The 20,731-nt window shown below is 51.8% G+C and overlaps 1 protein-coding gene across 10 annotated transcripts in view; it reads left to right on the plus strand.

Annotated features, from left to right (window-relative positions):
• The window catches only part of ATP2B2 (ATPase plasma membrane Ca2+ transporting 2), a 503,137-nt gene that overhangs the window by 403,046 nt on the left and 79,360 nt on the right, over window positions 1-20,731 (plus strand). For all 10 annotated transcript variants that reach the window (XM_066352101.1, XM_066352092.1, XM_066352093.1 and 7 more), the window contains 5 exons: window positions 1,166-1,423; window positions 2,436-2,561; window positions 16,013-16,138; window positions 17,740-17,772; window positions 18,942-19,001. In XM_066352101.1, coding sequence (XP_066208198.1) covers window positions 1,166-1,423; window positions 2,436-2,561; window positions 16,013-16,138; window positions 17,740-17,772; window positions 18,942-19,001 — 603 coding nt within the window. The remainder of the gene's footprint in view (window positions 1-1,165; window positions 1,424-2,435; window positions 2,562-16,012; window positions 16,139-17,739; window positions 17,773-18,941; window positions 19,002-20,731) is intronic.

The raw sequence follows: 20,731 nt of genomic DNA on the forward strand, positions 1-20,731 counted from the left end.
CGATTCTGCTCACTGTCTGGATCCTGGTGGGGAAGCAGGAGACAGACTGCGTCAAAGGGCTTGGAAAGGCCCTAGCATTCAGCACCGTGTGACCAGGACCTGCCTTCGAGTCTGAGGCCTTTGCATTAAATGTGTGTGGTGTTTTTCTTTCTCTTTTTCACATGGTGGGCCTGGCAGGCCTCAAGGAATTTGAGGTCCCAGACTGGGGGAGGTTCAATGAGGGAAGTATGTGGGGTGCAGGATCACTATAGGTCACACCAGTGACTCGGATGGAATGTGGGTATCCTCACTCTGTAGTGGGGGTTCAAATCCAACAAGGTGCAAGGAAGACCCTCCTGTGGCCAAGCACAAGCTGGAGCTTTCACCTCTTCTCCTTGAGCCCAGAAGGTGGTCTCAGTGACCTGCATTTTGCAGATGAGGATGCTGTAGCTCAGGGAGGGCAGTGACTTACCCAGGGTTGTACAGGAACATCAGTGGGATTAGGGCTAGCTTGCTGGAGGGCAGATCCAGTTCTGTGTTCCCACCCCCCAGCCTAGAGACCTGCCTCATGGTTGCTGGGAGAATGGAAGGAAAGGACATCAACAAAACTGCCTTTTAGACCCTAAAGCAGGCGCAATATTGATTGAACCCATTCTTCTCCATCCTCACTTTTTCTTTCATTGTTAATAAGGCCTCTCCTTTGTGCCAGGTCTGTACTAGAGATGCCATGGAACTCACTTCATTCAATTTCAGCCATCATAGTGGTCCCCAAAATAAGGATATTCTTCCTATTTTACAGATGAGAAAACTAAGGTTGAGAGGTGAAGTCATTTACCCAAAATTTCACAGCTAGAATAAATGCAGAAAACCAAAGTAGCTAAGACAGTAAGCTCTGAAGCCAGATACCCTAGCTCCCCACTTTCCCGTCCTAGCTTAGGCAAGTCACTTGGCCTCTATAAGAAGCCTCAGCTTCCACATCTGAAAAATGGGAAGAATAAGTGCTCTGATATGATTTGTGTGAAGCACTTTGCACAGGGCTTGGCACCCAGATGCACTGAATAAATGGATTGTGATTATCTGATTATCAATATTTTTGGCTTGGCAGAGCTGGGATTGAAAGCCAGGCTCACAGGACCCCTTTTGCCTAGCTGACCCCACCCCACCTGCTTCCTTCTGCTCTCTGCAGGATGTGCCACGGCCCAGGCTGGGGCAGAGGATGAAGGGGAGGCAGAGGCAGGCTGGATTGAGGGGGCTGCCATCCTCCTCTCAGTCATCTGTGTGGTCCTGGTCACGGCCTTCAATGATTGGAGCAAAGAGAAGCAATTCCGAGGCCTGCAGAGCCGCATTGAGCAGGAGCAGAAGTTTACCGTGGTCCGGGCTAACCAGGTGGTCCAGATCCCTGTGGCTGAGATTGTGGTTGGGGACATCGCTCAAATCAAATATGGTAAGTGTCCCAGCCACAGAGCCAGGTACTAGAGCTGACCTCTGGACAGAGGTGGAACAGTCCAAGGAGACCCCAAGAGGCTGCTGGCCTAGGGAAAGGGGTGGGTCCCTGAAGGCTGATCCCAAGCCATGATGTCTTCTGAGATCTTTTGGAAGTAAAAGGCTACTTTCTGGAGAGGGTAGGATTTCAGAATCAATTTAACTCAGAAATGAGAAATGCATGGCACATGTACCACTAAATACCTGGACCCATAGCAGACATTACTAATCGATCACAGCTCAGCACCTAGGTACAGCCTCAGAAGCCTTCTAACACAACCCTCCATGGACTACTAATACTCAGAATAAGTTTATGAGATAAAATCAGCTTCCTGTCCCTGATTTGACTATTGATGGATGGTTGTTGGGCTAGAGAGGGTATAATGAGGAGTGGACATAAATGAGTGAACATTCTAAGCCTGTGATACTACCATGGAGAAAGTGGACAGGCTGGTGCCAAAGGGGTTTAGATGAGCTATGTCCTTGGGAAAGTAGAGGTAGAATATGGGGGAGAGATTCGAGTATATCCCTTCTCATTCAACCCTCAGGGGCTTGCTTTCCCCGGAAAATGTGCCTATCCTGGAGTCTCCTCTGCCTAGCCAAAATGGATTAGGCCCTTCCAAAATTCCTCAAATCATAATTGAAATGAGAGAATGAGTCATTGAGAAAACTAGGCCTCAAAACCACACAAGACCAAGAGAACCACTTAATAAACTAAAGAATATGCCCACTGGATCTAGGATTGTTGTAGGGCCCAGCTGCAGACCTCTGGGCCTTGTACCATTCGCCTTGGTTCCAGTCTTCGGCTGCCTATTGGCCTGTGATGGACACCATCTTGGTTCCTGCACCCTGGGAGCTCTAGGCAGCTTATTGCCATTAGTGAGCCTTCTCCGATAACCATAACTTTAAGGGAATAGTCTAGCCTCTCCAGCCACCTGAGACCCTGCTGACTCCCTTGACCTTCCTCTCATCAGGTGATCTCCTCCCTGCTGATGGCCTCTTTATCCAGGGAAATGACCTCAAGATCGATGAAAGCTCCTTGACAGGGGAATCTGACCAGGTGCGCAAGTCTGTGGACAAGGACCCCATGCTGCTGTCAGGTGAGCTGCAGCCCGAAAGTAGGCTCACTCTCATTGGCAGTTCCTGCCCCCCACGGGGAAGGGGGTGCCAGTGTTCCCTAAATAAGCCTGAAGAGTCTCGGAAACTTTGATCCTTGGCTCCAGATCTCTGGACAGCTCAGATCCAAGTGAGAATTCCTCCCTTTTCCCCAACAGACGTGCATTGAGCCTACTAGGTTCTCAGCACTGCTCTAGGGATAGCACAGTGAAGAAAATCGACAAAGAATTTCTGCCCTTGTGGAATTACCTTCTATTGACTTAGTTTTCTGAAAAGTGAAACACTGAAGCCCGTTCTCATCAGGGATGAGAAAGAGTCAGGTAACAATTGTTTAGACACCTACTGTGTGCTAGGCACTGGGCTGGGTGCTGGAGAAATAGCAATGGATGAGGCAGACGTGGCCTTGGCCCTGAGGAGCTGTGGTGTAGTGAGGGAAGACAGGTGCTGGGAAAATTCCAGAGGAGGTAGGGGTGTGAAAAGATAAATCAGGACAATGGGAGGCAGGTGGCTGGGGAGGTCAGGAGAAGCCATGTGTGAGCTGAGGAGTGAATGATGAGCAGGAGCTGGCCTTGTAACTACCCAGGGTAAAGTATAATAGGCAGAAGAAACAGCGAGTGGAAAGGCCCAAAGTAGGATTATGCTGGCACATTGTGAGCAAGATGGAGATGTGGAGGGGCCAGATGTCAGGCCTCATGGGCGTGGCTAGGAGTTTGGAAATTTTTTGAATGTGATGAGGATTTTTTGGAATCGTTTTAAACAGCAAACTGATCACATTTATTTTTTAAAACATCACTCTGGCTGCTGCAGAGGGCAAGAGAGGAAGCAGGGAAACCCTGCAGAGGTGAGGCAGCAGCCAGGTGACCACCAGCCCTCCAACAGGGGCAGCCAAAAGGCCTTACTGTCCAGCAGCACTCAGCACACCTCCTCCGATCAGCTACTCTGGACCTGGCCCTGGATTGAGCAGTGGGACCTACCTCTGGCTTCAGGAGCCCCCGGCCCACATAGGCTGGGATGAGCAGACCAGCAAACAACTAATTCCATAGTAGAAGAGTGAGGAAGGTGTACAAAAGCCAAGAAGGGAATGGAATGGGGAGGTAGAATTGAACTGGCTTTTAAAACATGGATAGGATCCCACCAAACTGAGTTGTGGAGAAAGGGCTCTCCTAGCAGAGGCAAACTGTAACAGTCACAGAAATCTGAGGGAGTGTGGGCATCCTAGAAATACACAAAGGAAGTTCAACAGATTTGCTGGGTAGGTTGGGAGAAGGGAATGAGAGTCAGGGCTGGGCATTTATTTATCCAGAACTTATTCATTATACCATGGTAATGAAATAGAGACCCAGAGGAAAGGACAGGAACCTTGGTCAGGGAAGGCGTATCTGAGGAGATTGCATTTGAGCTAAAACCAGAACAATGATAAGAAAGAGCATTCTAGGCAGAGGGACAGCAACTACAAAGGCCCTGGGGTCTGACTAAGAGATAGAAAGCCTCAAATGCCTTCTTGGAAATTAGGGCCACATTAGAGCTTAGGGTCATGGCCCTGTGGCCCTAGTTCTGACCTCTGGGCCAAAGGGTTAGCAGAGAGGCAAGCATTCTTGGGAGAAGTGGCGAGGTAGGTTAGGTGGGTCACCTGGATCAGTGGAAGTTGAGGGAAGGTGCTTGGCATGAGTGGATGGTTTGTGTCCCTTCCTCTAGACAAGGAGAAGCCTCATAATCAGGGAAGGGTGGCAGGATGTCCCCAAGGGAACTGGATGTCCAGAAGACCCAGAGATTCTAAGAGAGAGCTGAGACCTGCAGGCCCTTGGAGACTCAGCAGTGAGCTCTGCCCTCAGTGGGGAAGAACAAGGAATTAGGGACAGACAAAAGTCATTCCAAGTCTTAGCAAGAATCTGGGAGAGCCCTGTGAAGCCCAAGATGGTGGGGTCACATTGGTACTTGGCTCAGGAGTGGGTGATCTGTGAGCTCTGAAAGAAGAAAGGTACTATGGGTGCGTCCCAAGTGCAAGTTGAAGCAACTGCTTTGGTCTCAACCTATACAACTGGCTGGAAGTCAAGGTACAAACTAGACTCTGGGCCTTTGGATGTCAAGAGACAGCAGCCACAGTCTCCCATGATGTCCTTATGGACAAGATGGAGTGGGTTGTGCCGGAGATTTCAGCCAGTTTATGCAGATTCTTGGATTACAGGTTATCTGGAAGGATTCTAGTGTTCTTCCCCAGAGCCCTCTTGTTGCAATATGGAAAGTGTGCCCATCAAGTTTGCAGAAGCCTCCAGCCCAGGAAATATGGCCAAAAGAAAGCAAGAGTCAGAGCCACAGAGAGATCATCAGAGTGCAGGGTGAATTAGATTGAAGAAAATGAAACTTGGCTATAAGTAGCAGTGCCAACATTCAGAAACACAGTCGCATTAGGAGAAGGAGGAGCAAGTGGCTTGGCCCAGGCTCATGGGAAAAGACAGTGAGAAAGCGACCCAATGGAAAGCAATCTAACTGGGAAGAAAAGAACTCTGAAACAGAAGAACGATTCCGGGACAAAAGAGGCTGCCTGTAAGGTAGTGAGTTCCCTGTCACTGTTGTGTGTAAGCAGGGTCTGCACAGGGTGTGGGTGGGAGTGTTACAGGATACGCCCAAGCACTGACTGGACTCTGCATTCAGTGCTTCTCCCAGCCATGAAAGTCATGGATTCCCCACACCCTGCTTATCTTCTGAATGTGCTACAGACCCACCTGGCTCCATTCCCTTTGTCCTGCCTCTGCTGAGTCTGTTCCCTCCTCCCTAATGGCCCACTCCCTTTGGCACTGCTCACTTAACTTCTGCCTATCTGCTAAGGCCTACCTCCTCCACGAAGCCTTCTCTGAGCATCACCTCTGGCAGTCACTCCCAAGCTGCCTGGGACCCACATGTCGGCCTGTGACATCCACACTGCTTGACCCATTCGGGCACAGCCTTGTAATGTTGACTGAGTGTCGCCCTGAGCAAATCATCCCAAATAAATGAAGAACATAACTCATCTGCAGTCCCCCCACCCAGGCAAACCTAGTGGGTCTCACTTTCATGGGCCTCTGCCATCTCTGGCCATTTGCAGGTAGACACCAGGACAGACTGCTGTGATGCACTTCTACATCAGTCCTTTCACCCAGCCAGGTCCAAACCTGAGTTATCAGGAGGTCATGCCCAGCTCCACCCCTTAGCCCTGCACACCTTAGGGGCTCAGGCCTGACAGACTGAGGAGAGAGGCTTTGCTGAGTCTCAGAGAGAACAGAGTTGGGCCAGGCTGAACCAGATCTGGACTCTGGTATGAATTTTCTGTGTAGCCTTGGACATGTTGCTTCACTTCTCTGAGCCTCAGTTCACCTGTGAGGACAGTAGGCATGTCCTGGTGTATGCTACAGGTGAAGCCCTCCTAGCATACTGCCAGCTGAGGAATGCTAATGGTGAGTTGGTTCCCTTTCCCTTTGGGCTTGGACAGAGCCTGGACTTGGAGCTGGAATAGCCTCGGTTCCAATCCTGACTCTGCTCCTCACTGGTTGGGAGACCCTGGACAAGCTTCTTACCCTTTCTGAGTCTCTATTTTCTCACTTGTAAAATGAAAGAGTGACCCCAGTTCATGAGGCGGTGTCAAAGAATCCACTTTCTTCTTTCTTCCTTCATATCGAATGCCTCCCCTTTCCCACTTCCTGTGTTACCCACCTTCTGTCCTGCAAAAGCCTGCTTCCTCCAGGGGGTTTTCCTTGATTGTTCTCTTCCCTGGTGCTCCGAATTCTGGATAGCTGCCATTTGGATGCTCATGTTTACACATACCAGACACCTCAGAACCTGTCCCTATGCTGGGAGGCCTTGCTGGGCCTTCCAGTCAGATGACCCTCAGGAAACACAGAGGGACCAGCTAGGGGTGCCTGCAAGGTCCACATGATACTTCAGAAAGCCCATGTGGCATCTGCCACACTGCTTCAGCCTAGAAAGGCAAAAGACACTCCAGTTATGGGTCAGGTAGCTCAGCCACATCTGGCCTGTGATCCTGGACAAGTCCTTTCACCTCTTGGAGCCTCCATGTTCGTGTCCATCCAGCAGGGGAGTAGGGCTGTTGTGGGGACCACATGCACAGGCGGATACCATTGTCTTTTGCTAAAGATGCAGTGTGTGGTGCTACGCATGGAACAAGGGCAGCGTTTGGAACAGAGCACTCAGGTTCCAGCCCTCCGTCAGCTTCAGCTGTGACCACTGCCCCCCCAGGACCTCAGTCTCCCCATCTGACAAATGGGGGCAGATCAGCCTTCATAAAAACTCTGATGGGCCCTGGCCGGTTGGCTCAGCAGTAGAGCGTCGGCCTGGCGTGCAGGAGTCCCGGGTTCGATTCCCGGCCAGGGCACACAGGAGAGGCGCCCATTTGCTTCTCCACCCCTCCCCCTCTCCTTCCTCTCTGTCTCTCTCTTCCCTTCCCGCAGCGAGGCTCCATTGGAGCAAAGATGGCCCGGGCGCTGGGGATGGCTCTGTGGCCTCTGCCTCAGGCACTAGAATGGCTCTGGTTGCAACAGAGCGACGCCCCAGAGGGGCAAAGCATCGCCCCCTGGTGGGCATGCCGGGTGGATCCCGGTCGGGTGCATGCGGGAGTCTGTCTGGCTGCCTCCCCGTTTCCAGCTTCGGAAAAATGAAAACAAACAAACAAACAAAAAAAAACAAACCCTCTGATGTCCACAGTGCTCCAGGCACAAAGGAAATCCTAAAAGCCTAGAGCTCCTTCCTCAGGACAGCGAGGCAGGCCCCTCCCTGCCCATGTCAGGTTCTTCCCCAGACAGAATAGAAACATTCAAGAATCAGACTCACACATCCCCGGAGCCAGGCAAGGAGAGTGTAGGCGCCAAACCAGAGCACAGCTGCTGCCTGCTGCTGCCTACCGAAGTGCCACTCTGCGGCTGCAGAGTTCGCCTTGCAAGGGGAGCCAGCAATCCAGGTTTTCAGGCACAGTCTCCCAGTGTTAAGTGTTGGCGAGAAATCCCTATTCTTTTAAAGCTTGTGTGGGTCAAGCCACAGATGGGCGGGCCCTTGAGCACAAACTCTGACCTGGGCCCATTACTTTTGTTTTAATTGTGTATTTTAAGATATTTTCAAACTTGCATAAAAATTGCAAGAATAGTGCAAAGAGTGCCTACATACCCTTCCCTCTCACTCAACTGTTTTTACTATTTTGTCCCGTCTGCTCTCAGGAGCCCCCCTCTGCCTTGTCACGCACAAGTGATGGCCCCGGGCCCCTTCATACCACAGGTCTGTTCCCTAAGGACAGGATACTCTCGTGTGTGATGACAGCACAGCGCCAGCTCAGGACACTCTCCACTGATGCAGTGCTGCTGCCTAGTATGCGTCCATGCTCACGTTTGCCTGCTGTCCCCACAGCACCCTCCAGCTGGGACCCAGTGCGGGACACTATGTGGCATTTAGATGTCCTGCCTCTCAGCCTCCTTGAACACATACCAGCTCCTCAGCCTTCTTTTGCCTTTCATGGAAGACCAGTGGTTTTGAACCCTCCTAGGTCATGACTTCCTGTGACAGTCTCACAGAAGCAGTGATCCCTCTTTCAAGAACTAATGCCCAGACTTGTGACTATGCAGCCTTTTGGGGGATTTACACAACCTTAGAGAACCTGGTCTTGTCTTTATTTGCAGCTTGGGAAATTGAGGCCCAGAGCAGGAGTGAAAGGCCCCACAGAGGGCAGGGCCAGAGCGAGACCCCCAGCCCTCCAGCCTCCCAGCCCTGCAGCCCCCGTGAGCGACCTTGTCTCCAAGGATTTTTTGTATTTTTCTGAAGTTGGAAACAGGGAGGCAGTCAGACAGACTCCTGTATGCGCCCAACCGGGATCCACCTGGCACGCCCACCAGGGGGTGATGTTCTGCCCATCTGGGGCATTGCTCTGTTGCAACCAGAGCCATTCTAGCGCCTGAGGCAGAGGCCACAGAGCCATCCTCAGCGCCCTGGCCAACCTTGCTCCAATGGAGCCTTGGCTGTGGGAGGGGAAGAGAGAGACAGAGAGGAAGGAGAGGGGGAGGGGTGGAGAAGCAGATGGGCGCTTCTCCTGTGTGCCCTGGCCAGGAATCGAACCTGGGACTCCTACATGCCAGGCCGATGCTCTACCACTGAGCCAACCGGCCAGGGCCTCCATGACTTTTATTACCCAAGGCATGGCCTGTTTGAAATGTCTTAGGGTAAATTTTATTAAAAAGCCAACAACTAGGTGCCATCAGTGTGGCCATGGAAGGGCCAGGGGACCAGGGTAGGGCCTTGTCATCAAAACCCTCAAAAAACGGGTCTGGTTCCAGCAGGCCCATTAGCTGCACCCTCTATAGGACCCCCACCCTCCTCCATCACCCCTGGAGCCAGAGCATTAAGAGCAAGAGATTAACAGCAACAGGACATCAGCAAACCCTCATGGGCCTGCTGCCCACCCCGCCCACCAAGTGGTAGGCCAGGCATGGAGAGATGGACCTGTTACCACTGCCACTACCTCAAGGAACCTAGGACGACACCATGACAGCGGGAATGCCCAATCTACTGCTTGGCCCTCACTCTCTCCATTACACACCCTGCCTCTCCTCCATGAGAAGCAGTGGGGTGTAGTAGAGAGAGCATGGGTTCAAGTCCCAGCTCCGTCACTCACAGCTGTGTGACCCTGGGCCATCACTCAACCTCTCTGAGCCAGAGAGGCCACAGGTGGGTGGAAGGGGCTTGAGGTTGTGCTTGCACCAAAACCTACCTCACAGGGCTGCTGTGAGGGAGACAGGCTCATGGGCACTAAAGTGCTTTGCCAACTCTCTAGAGCTCTGCAAGTGTGCGTTATTACTGTTAACTACACTGATAACAATAATGATGAGAGAACTGAGTATGTGCAGGGAATTGTATAGCTTTCTTTAGTGCTTGTGTCTGGAAGCAAATAATCCCCAGAAATGGCTTCTATTCCTTTTTCACATCTCTACCCCCAGAAAGAGACCTTTTAGAAAGTCTGACCTCACCCCTCTTCCTGTCCAGAAACAAGCCTGGGAAATCAAAACCAGGAGAGTGAGAAATACTGGGTTCAAACCTTAACCTGTGTCTCAGGTGCTGTGCAACCTCAACCATCCACTTGCCCTCTCTGGGCTCAGAAGCCTCATTTTGTAAAACCAGGCCCCTCTAGCTCTGTAGCCAGGGACTCAACGTGCCACTGCCTGAGGCTTTGGCTCCGAGACAGCCTGCATCTGGACCAGGCCAGTGGGGACCACTTTCTGCTGCTCATAGCAAGTCTACGGCAGAGATGGGCTTCAAGCCTACAGTCAGGAAGGTTCTGGCCTACCCTCTGCTACCAGGTCAAAAGCAAGGTTCAGGTGGGACAGGGCAGGCCGTCTAGTTGGCAGAAGCCACAGTGCTCCCTGGGCCTGAGCTCCTTTCTCTCTCACAGATGGGTGGGAGCTGGAGGGCTGACACAGCACAGCTCCCCCACCACTCTCCTGCCTCCATCTGGCTTCCTGCCTTCCGACTCTGCCCGTAAGACTTCCTGGCAAGGTGGGAAGCACAGAGGCTAGAGTCCCACCCTCACTTGACCCCAGCTCTGCGCTCTCAGGTTGAGTGTGGAAGTGACCTCTCGAGGCAGCTTCCCTGTCTAGAAAATGGGGAGATGATGATTACCTCACAGAGCAACTGTGGCAGACAGCTGGAGAAAGCAGCTCAGATCAGAGGCCCTTGGGTCTATGTAGTCTTGGGCTGTTGGTGATCTGTGTGCCCTCAAACCCAGCTAGACTGTGAGCTCCTGGAGGGCACAGATTACAGGGGATCCTCCCTTCAGGCCCTGCAGCCCAGTACAAAGTGGGCACTTCACCATATCCGTCCATCAGATGAAAAGTGTGGCCCATGCCTGACCAGGTGGTGGTACAGTGGATAGAGCATCAGACAGACACAGAGGACCCAGGTTCAAAATTACAAGGTCACTGGCTTGGGCACGGGCTCATCCGGCTTGAGCACGGGGTCGCTGGCTTCACCAAGGGGTCACTCGCTCTGCTGAAACTGCCCTGTCAAGGCACATATGAGAAAACAATCAATGAACAACTAAGGATCCACAATGAAGACCATGCTTCTCATCTCTCCCTGTCTGTCCCTATCTGTCCTTTGCTCTCTCTCTGTCTCTGCCACAAAAGAAAGGAAAGGAGGGAGGGAGAGAGAGAGGGGGAGGGAGGGAGGGAGGGAGGGAGGGAGGAAGGAAGGAAGGAAGGAAGGAAGGAAGGAAGGAAGGAAGGAAGGAAGGAAGGAAGGAAGGAAGGAAGGAAGGAAGGAAGGAAGGAAGGAAGGAAAGTGTGGCCCTGGCAGGAGGCTCCATATTTGGGAGTCTGTCCACACAGGTTGCTGCTGGCCCCATCTAAACCGAGATCCAGACTTTCCTAGATGTAGCCTTTTAATGGAGGCTGCCTTACCCCAGCCAGAGATGGCCCTTGTCTCCAGGGACCCCAGGGAATCCCGACTTCATCACTGAGAGGTGAGACCTAAGTGAGACCTCCCCATTTTGCAGAGGACAAAACTGAGTTCCAGAGAGGAGAGGGCTAGCCTCAGGTCACACAGCAAATCAGAAGCAGACACCAGACTGGTCCCCAGGTCCCGTCCTCCTCAGCTCAGGACCCAGTCTATCCACCCCCACCATGCTGTATACTCTGAAGGGTTCTATGGGAGCTTACATGAAGTGGGGGCTACAGGATGGTGCCCAAGGGACCGTGGACAATTTGGTTCTGGTGCAAGGCCCTGCCAGGGTCTTCACATCCAAAGGGTTCTTACCTTGGCCCCTACCCAAAATCCCTACAGTTTTCATTTACAAGATTTAGGCATTCAACCTTTGACTTGCGTGCCTGTGGTTTTATTATTATAGCCACAGGCTCTGGGGTTAAGCATTTTAAGGGGAACCTGAAATTGAGGTGACAGCCTGGGGGTCAATTCTTCCTTTGGCAGGAGGGGTGGCCAGCCCTGAGGTCCTAGTAGGAAAGAGGAAATCTTGAGGAGGAGGTTTTGGATTAGAGGTAGGAGAAGGGCGTGCAGGCAGTGGTAACTGTGTGAGCAAGGCCGGGGACAGGGACTGGACACAAAGGCCCAGGGAGCTGTGCACACCCCCAGGGCAGAGGCCATGGGGCAGAAATCAGTGGTCACGGGCCAGGAGAAGGCTGCAGTCTGGCCCAGGGGGTGCTGACCAAAGCATTTGGACTTCGGGGAGCTATAGAGGGTGTCTGAGCTGATGAACAGAAGAGGGCCAGAAGGGAACATTGGTGCCCCATCTACTGCTGGGGCCTAGAGGACAGCCTAGGACTCCTCCAGGGCTAGACCAGGGGCATGCTGTGCCTTCACCGGGGACCCCTGAGTTGTGGCCACAGGCTTCCTCCCTGTTCCTCTTCCTTCCTCTCTCCTCACTGCCTCCCAATGCAGAGCTGCCAGCTCCCTGCTGAGATGGGAGTGATTAGATTAGATGGTGATTTTTTTTTTTTTTTGGGGGGGGGGTCTGATTATCTTGGGTGGAAATTGGCCCCCTGTGTCATTTTCCATCCCACCCAACCCTGGGGAGGTAGGAAGCAGCGTCTCCATTGCCACCCAGGCAGAGCAAAGTCTTACAAGGGTGTTTGAGACCAGGGTGTGAGGGCCTTGTATCCTGGAGGGACAGGTGGTACGTGACAAGGAGGATAGGCTTGGAGATGAGAGAGTTCATATCCTGACTCTGCCCCTCTTCCTCTGTGACCCTGGGCAAGCCACTTCCCCCTGAGCCTCAGCTTCCTCCTCTGTAAACCGAGGGCCAGCACGATGACAGGTGTGAAGGGCCTCGCATACTGCCTGGCACAGAGCAGGTATCCTTCAGAAGCGAGTGCCGGGTCCTGCCGCTACCATCTGCTCTCTGAATGCAGTGAAGTGTGTTCCTCTCTCAGCTTTAAAGATCTGCAGTGACCCCACCCCAGCATGACCTCTCTGGGCCTCAGTTTCCTCATCTGTCTAACACTGCTGATATTTAACAACCCCTCCTGGCAACCGACACACAAGCTGAGCTGGTGCATAGCAAAGCATTTTAGCAGCAACTTATCCTCATATCCAGGGTCCTGGTACTGGGCCTGGTTCTCCCTGTTTGTGCCCTTTAGGGGGTAGGTAGGCCCAGGGTGCTTCAGTGATGGGAAAACACCAGGCCGTCAGGGCTGCTTGGCCTGGCATCAGTGTCTGAGCTCATTCTGTGGTCCCCACTTTTCCTTGCCCGAAAGAGCACTGTCCTCTAACCCTGGGAATGGGCCAGGAGCCAGCAGGAGAGCTCGCCGACTGAGGATCTGGGTTCTGTTGCAGCTCACCTGGTTTCACACCCACTCCGGAAGCCTTCATGACTTAGTTTACCCATTCATGGACGTACAGACTGACCTTTACCTGCCTTAAAGGAACGAACTAGGGAGTATCTGTCTGTCAGGCACTTTAAGGTCCCGAGATAGTGGAAGCCGAACGGCTAGAACACCACATATACGCACACAGATACACACAATCTCAACATACTGTTCAGATCCTAGAAGGAAAGGGAAGGCGTGGGTGAAACCTCTTGAAAAATGAAAATAGATTCCTGGCTTTAAGGAAAGTGCTTCGAGTCCTGACTCAGAACTTCTTGACATTTATTTTAGATGCAATTCTAATGCGTTTTTTTGACGTAGACCTCAAGTCTGAAGCAAATTGGAAAACAAAGAGGAAGGTGTTAGAGACAAGTCACCCTGAAAATAGGGAGAAGTGGCCATCAGTCTTGAGAGGAAAGAGGAAAAACTCTAAAAAGTAGAGCTGAGTTCGACAAGCAAGTCATCGGGGCCATTTAGTGCTGGGGCTGCGGTCAGTGTCCATGGCCATTGGGCTCCTCAGAGCCTGTATTGAAAACCAAATGTAGTTCTTACTGTCAGCCTGAGGACGGCCGAGACACTGCTCCAGCCCAGGACTGGGTGCCGACTTCCCTGTTGAAGAAAGAAGTATGTGCTGCTGTGTAGAAAGCTTTCTACCCAGAGTGGTAAAAACTAAAACCAGAAAAAAATGGGCACCTGACTATTCTTTACTAAATAGAATGGCTGCTAGCAGGACTGAGGGGCCTCCCAGGTGGGCCCTGAGCCAACTGTAGGCGACAGCACTCAGGCCCAGTCAGTTGCATGTGCCAGCTCCTTTTTTGTGAGTTACCCGTCTGTTCTGAGGAAGCTACTGGGCAAGACACAGCAGCTGTGCGTCTCCAGCACCAGCCTGAAGACAAAGGGCCAGGAGCTCCTGGTGTCAGACCGGGCCTGTCGTAGCTGCTGTCCGTTTCCTGTCCCAGGGCCCAACCACCCTCGCTGGGGTCACTTTGTTTCCTCAGTGAGGACACGGCTTCATCAGATTTTCTTCTTTTCCCCATATTTTTCCAATTGTTTTATTGTGGTAAAATATACATAACGTAAAATTGGCCATTTTAACCATTTTGAAGTATATAGTTCCCTGACAGTGAGTACAGTCATATTGTCGTGCAGCCCTCACCACCGTCCGTCTCCAGAACTTTTTCCATCTTGAAAAACTGGAACTCTGTCCGCATTAAACACTAACTCCTCACTCCCCCTCCCCCAATCCCTGGCAACTGCTGCCCTACTTTCTGCCTCTGAATCTGGCTACTCTAGGGGCCTCATGTAAATGGAATCAAACAGTATTTGTCTATCTATGACTGGCTTGTTTCACTTAGAATGGTATCCTCTACCTGTCGGCAGACGAGTGGTTGAAAAACACTGCTCTAGGCTGACCCATGTGGTAGCCTGTGTCAGAATTCCCTTCTCTTTTAAGGCCAAATAACGTTTTATTACATGAATATACCACTTTTTCAGTGGGTTTACCTTTCCATTTTATCCTCATTCTGCCGCAGACTCCCTGAGCTGTTCCCTGACCTGAACAGTGCAAGGGCCTGCCTTACAGTAGCAACAGGACCCTCTTGTCAAAAAAAGCTAACAGAGAAGCCCCACAGACAAATAAAAGTGGGGCCACTCTGACCAAAGGCCTCCTTTACCCTCCACAGCTGCTCCTGCAGCACCCTGAAAAAAATCCAGGGCCCTTTGGAATCCAGTTTGAAAAATCTAAAATTCTCAGAAAAGGGATTCTTAACTTTTCTTGCACTGTGGACCCTTAGGGAAATCTGGTGTCATCATGTACCACCCCTACTCAGAACAACACTTTGAAATGCATAAAACAAAATACATTGGATGACAAAGGAAAACAATGAGATTGCAACAGTTAAAGTAATAAAATGTGTGGTATAGCAACATATGTGCTTCTTCCTTAGCACACTACAGAACAAGATCGCTGTTTAATAACTGCCTTAGTTGTAAAAATAAGGGTGAGTATCATGATATTTGTAACAGCTGCCATTGATATGAAAAAATCCTGTAATTCTTTTTTTTTTTTTTTTGCTTTTTTTTTTTTCTGAAGCTGGAAACGGGGAGAGACAGTCAGACAGACTACCGCATGCGCCCGACTGGGATCCACCCGGCACGCCCACCAGGGGCGATGCTCTGCCCACCAGGGGGCAATGCTCTGCCCCTCCGGGGCGTCGCTCTGCCGCAACCAGAGCCACTGTAGCGCCTGGGGCAGAGGCCAAGGAGCCATCCCCAGCGCCCGGGCCATCTTTGCTCCAATGGAGCCTTGGCTGCGGGAGGGGAAGAAAGAGACAGAGAGGAAGGGGGGGGGGGGTGGAGAAGCAAATAGGCGCTTCTCCTATGTGCCCTGGTCGGGAATCGAACCCGGGTCCCCTGCACGCCAGGCCGACGCTCTACCGCTGAGCCAACCGGCCAGGGCCCCCTGTAATTCTTTTAATGTGTATAATGGCATTAGGCACCACTGACACTCCTGGATTGGTTGCCTACATTCCTAACAGGGGAAAGTGCTACATTTCAGTTAGATGTTTGTGAAAATAAAGATGTCATATTTTTTTCTCACCCAAATTCGCAGAACCCTGGTTTCTTTCCTCGTATCTTTGAGAGGGATGGACCCCACTCTAAGAAGTCCTATAAATGGCTTAGCTGGCATTCTTTTGCTGGTTATAGAATTAATAAGCAAAATGAGTTCTGGTTCTAAATCAACAAGAAAAAGAAGAGGGCTCTCTGCTCGGGCTGTAAGGGTAGGAGAGGAGAAGAAAGCGAGGGATACAGGGAGGAGGGACTCTCGGGGAAGGAGGTAGGTAGTGGGCCTGAGCTGCCTGGGGGCCCTGGACCTGAGGTACAGCAGTGTGTGAGCCCCAGTCCCATCACAGTGCTGTCCCAAGACGAAATCATCCTGAAAGGTTCATTGTTTTAACTTTAATCGTGGGAAGTACCCTAAGACTTTGCAGGCAAATTGTCAGGAATGGACCCTGGATGGAGTCCCTTCCACTGCTTTGGGGAGAAGACTGAGCTGTGCCATAGTAACTTGGCTCCTGTCCCCTTCCCAGGGACCCACGTGATGGAGGGCTCTGGACGGATGGTGGTGACCGCCGTGGGTGTGAACTCTCAGACTGGCATTATCTTTACCCTGCTGGGGGCCGGCGGTGAGGAAGAAGAGAAGAAAGACAAGAAAGGTAAGCCCAACCCTCTGGTGGACCAGGAGAGGAGCTCTTAAGGCCACTTTTCTGTTGTTGAATCATTCACTCCACAAAATAGTTATTGAGTGCCTTTTATGTCCATGCCCTGTGCCAACAGCCACCTCTTACATTCTCGTGGCCTTGCTCATGCTAGAAGGGCTCTGTCTGTTTCATATCCAGGGTCTTGTCCCAGTCTCTGTCTTGTCCAATCATGTCACGGAAGCCCTCCTCACCCTTCCCAGGCCAGGCCAAGGGTGCTGAGCATTTGTTGAGTTTCCAGCCTCAAGCATGACCTGGTCCCATCATCACCCATGATATTGAATAGAATCCCCACCTGAATATATTCCTCCACTCTGCTCAAATCTATTGACCAGAGTGGCAAACCCAATCATCATAGATTCTCCCCAGATGTGATCAAAGGAGCTTCTAGGAAAGGTGGCTCTAAGTCAATTGCTGTGAGCCCCTCTCAGATACCCCTGGCACTGCCACCTTGCCTGGGTTCTGGCTCCTTCTCCCCCTGGAAACAAGAGGCCTTATCTCCTGTGCCCTCCTCAGAGCAGCAGGCTGGCAGCCTCAGGTACAAGTGCCTCTCAGAGCAGAGGAGAGATGCTCAGAAGACACAAGAGCCCAGGTCTCTAGCCCCAGCACAGCCAGCTTCTCACCAACACTCACACTTGGTCAGGACATCCCCCTCCCACATCTTTAGTCTTTTATCTTGTCTCCTTCCCCAAGCTTCAGAGGAGGGTCCCCAACATCCAGACTTTCTGGAGTCCAGGGAAAGGAGATGAGATGGCAGGCGATTTGTCCTTGAGTTTTAGGGGCAGCCCTGCTACCTCTAGCTCTCAGAGGTCAACCAGACACATGTCCCCGAGGATAAAAATCCATTTTCTAGTGGGATCCCCCTAAGATTATGGCTGCCACACCAGTAGGGACAATGGAACTAAGGTGTGGTCTGTATCTGGAGAGCAAGGGGAGAGCTGAGGTGGAAACTGAGGACAAAGTCGTGGCCAGAGACCCAGAGCATGTCAGAACAGTGTCTGTGCAATAACATAGAAGCTGTGGCCTGCTGTGGCCCCAGGTAGCAGGCAGTTGGGCAGACACAAGCAGTTGGACAGGATGCAGCAGCCTTTGCCCATTTCCTTGGCCTTACTGGGCTTGGGTGAGGGACAGAAGCTCCTACATGCCTGACCTGTGTTTTTGAAATGCCTATAGGAAGACAGGCCTCTCCTGCCCTGAAGCACGGGACAGGGTCCACCACTCAACATTTACCTGCACCCCAACAAGATGAGGGCATCAGTGTAGAAGGAAGAGTTGGGATGTGGAGGTAACATAGCTGAGGAAAATAGGGGGCATCCTCACCCTGCAGGCCCCCATGCGCAGCACAGCTGGGGCTGGGCCCCTTCAGCACTGTCATCCCGTCACCTCCATCAGGGGCATTGCTTAAAGCCCGACAACCATGGGTCCTCATTTCAGGATGACCCTGGGCGTGCCGGGATGGATGTGTGAGAGAGTGCGTGTGCTTGTGTGTGTGTGCGAGCACACAGATGAGGCTGTGTGTGCTTCTCCATCATTAATATGTCTCAAAAATCATCACACAGGTGTGAAGAAGGGGGATGGCCTTCAGCTACCAGGTACAGTAAGACACCCCTCAGGGTAGATGGGGCTTTTAGAAATAGCAGCAACCTTTGACCACTAAACCTGGGCTCTCAACCCCAGCACAGAGCTAGAGAAGGCTCCCTGAGAGCAGGGGCTCTGCCCCACCAGACCCTCAGCTGTACCCTGGGTGATGTCAACCCCACAGGATAGGCCAGCGCCCCATTTTGCCTACTTGCCCCTCTAGTGCGTCATCCAGCAGACCAGTGCCAGTGGCACCACCATTATGTCCTATGTCCCTCATCCCCACACACATACATGCAGGGCCCCATCACCAGGGGACCCCACAACCCTGGTCCCCAACTCATCCCCACAGAGCCTGGCTGGCTTCCCCTTGCCCACAGAGTGTCGACTTCACTCAGCCGTCTCTTTCCTCTCCCTTTCACAGAACCTGTTCCCCCACCGCAAGAAAGAGCAAGAATGAATTTGACCATCTCATCTCATTTTTCATTTCTAAATTAAAGAAAACTCACTAGTATCTTCTCTGTCTCATGCACAGAATATGACTCGTTTGATGTCACCTTTTAAATGGTGGGGCATCTCACATGGGGTTACCAAGGCAATTTTTTTAGTGCTGATTAGGAAGGAAGAGGTGGCCATGGGTGCTGGCCTGAGTCAAGGTCATGAATCCTACTAAGTCGCTGCCCTTGGTGGATGTTCTGCCAGTACACATGATGGTGCTCATAGCAATACCCAAGTGCCTCAGGGCACCAGTTTTAAATATTTTGAATTGACTCTATGCCATGGACCCCTCTGGCCCTAATGAGAAGCCAGAACCCCTCTCCTCACAGAACCCTCTCTGATAGGGCCCATCTGGTTAGTTAGACCAATGGGGTGCGTCCATCCAGACCTTACCACAGAACAGTGCCATCCCACCTGACCACATTGATCATCCTCCATGTTTTATTTCAAAGACCCTCCATGTCTGAATTTTTTCCCTGCTGACTTCTGTGGCATCTCTATTAGAACACTTCACCCCCACCCCACCCCCAAATTTGAGTTTCTTGATCTCCAACAGAGATTTTCTTTTAAGAATATAGTCATGTTATTTGCCACAAGTTGGTTCATGTCTTTATTGTTGTTGTTCTGCATTGTTGCTTTTCTCCATTGTGACACACTGCATTTTCCATCCCTCCCACCCCCGCAGCGGTCGATGGTGCGGCAGGTTCAAATGCTGCAGATAGTGCAAATACCAGCCTAGTCAATGGTACGTCTCCCATGGCGAGCTCTCGGTCTCGGGTGGATGGGCGTCTCTCTCCCCCACCCCCAACTCTGGGCTGGCCTCTCCCTGTTCTGGACCGCACAGATCTTGGATGTGCATGGACAGCTCCGGGACAGTCGTCCTCTCACATGGGGCAGGCGCTTAGGAGAGAAGCCACCACTGGGAATCAGCTCCGCGCCCACTTGCGGCACCAAAATAGTTCTGGTTCCTGTGGGCCTTTGACCCCCAGTGGAGCCCTGAAGAGGAAGATGATGTTGGCTTCAGATTTGGCCCCAAGAAGCAATATCCCACCTGCATGGCCCTCTCCTAAGTACGTTCCTGGCCCCTGCTTTGGGAAGAAGGCCTGGGGTCAGGACCTGGGCTAAATCCAGGGTCTGGGTCCTCAGTGAAGGCTCCAGTCCTCGACTCTAAAATTACCTCGAGGCAGGGGGACCCAGACCAGGATTCAGCTCCTAGGCCCCACCCCATAGCATGGCTGAGCCACTGACAGACATTTCTCCCTCTTCTCTTTCACGGAACAAAACGGGCAGGGGATTCGCTTGGGCTCAGGCCTGGTTCTGTCCCTCAGATGTGGACTGGTGTTTCTCGCTGTTGCCTGTGCTGGAGCGTTTGTCCTGGGCCTCTGCATTCTGACCAGCCCCCTCAGGGGGAGGGAGCTGCCAACTGTACCTGGTCTGCATCTTACTTCCTCACACACAGGCAGGGAGGAGTTTCATGCACTTGCCTCCAAACCTTTAGAAGCTTTCTTATTTCTATACCCTCCCATCTTCAGAGCAATGAGGCTTCTATTACTCGGATATGTCCCCTGTCCCCAAGTTAGGTAGCATGATAGTGACCCAGGCTGCTCCTGAACTAGTGAGAGCTGTTCCAGCTCAGTCATGAAGCCAGTGCCCCAGCATTGCTGCATACGAGGCACCAGGCTGTGGGCTCCTCATCTCTCGTATCATTTACTCCTCACCACTGCTGGAAAATGTGGAGAGCTGTCCCACCTCATCCTGCCCAGACCTCTGGCTGAGCCACCCAAATTCAAAGTGAACAAAGATGGAAGCACCTCGTAGATGTCAGGGTCTGGGCAAGACACTTCTGCAAGCAGTGTCTTGCCAGGAACGGCTAATTTGGGTGTGGGTCTATTTCAGGAATGGGAGAAAGGAAGACAGCTTGGGGTGTAGGAGGTGTCATGTGTCAGGGAGGGGTGGTGAGGGATGACAGGGAGAAACCATGTAGGCAAACCCACAACCTGGGGGCAAAGGAAACAGGATGTGGCATCCTGCCTCCCCCAGAGTGACGATCCTGCATCTGGGCTGGCCAGTTCCCCAAAAGGGGCATCTTCACTCCCAAACTATAGCAGAAAACAAGTGTCCCAAGGAAAACTACAAGAAAAATGGGGAACTGACATTTTTTGACCACCTAGGTACTTTGCAAGCATTTCATGCTTGCCATCTCATTTAATCCTCATGACAACCCTATGACACAAAGTTTAAGGTTCCTACTTTAAAGATGAGGAAACTGAGGCTCAGGGAGATCAAGACCCTAGCCCAAGGTCACAGAGGTAGAAAGTAGTAGAGCCAAGATTTGAACCCAGACCTGGCTGTCTCTAAAGTGTGTGTTTCTCTTCCTGATTCAGGATTTCCCAATAGGGTGTGTTTTGTTAACTTCACAAGGATACTAAGAGGTCTCCCCCCCCCAAAAAAAAGGGATCTTATGATCAAAGATGT

This window comes from Saccopteryx leptura, chromosome 10 (genome assembly GCF_036850995.1).
Source record: "Saccopteryx leptura isolate mSacLep1 chromosome 10, mSacLep1_pri_phased_curated, whole genome shotgun sequence".
Classification (NCBI taxonomy): Eukaryota; Metazoa; Chordata; class Mammalia; order Chiroptera; family Emballonuridae; genus Saccopteryx; species Saccopteryx leptura.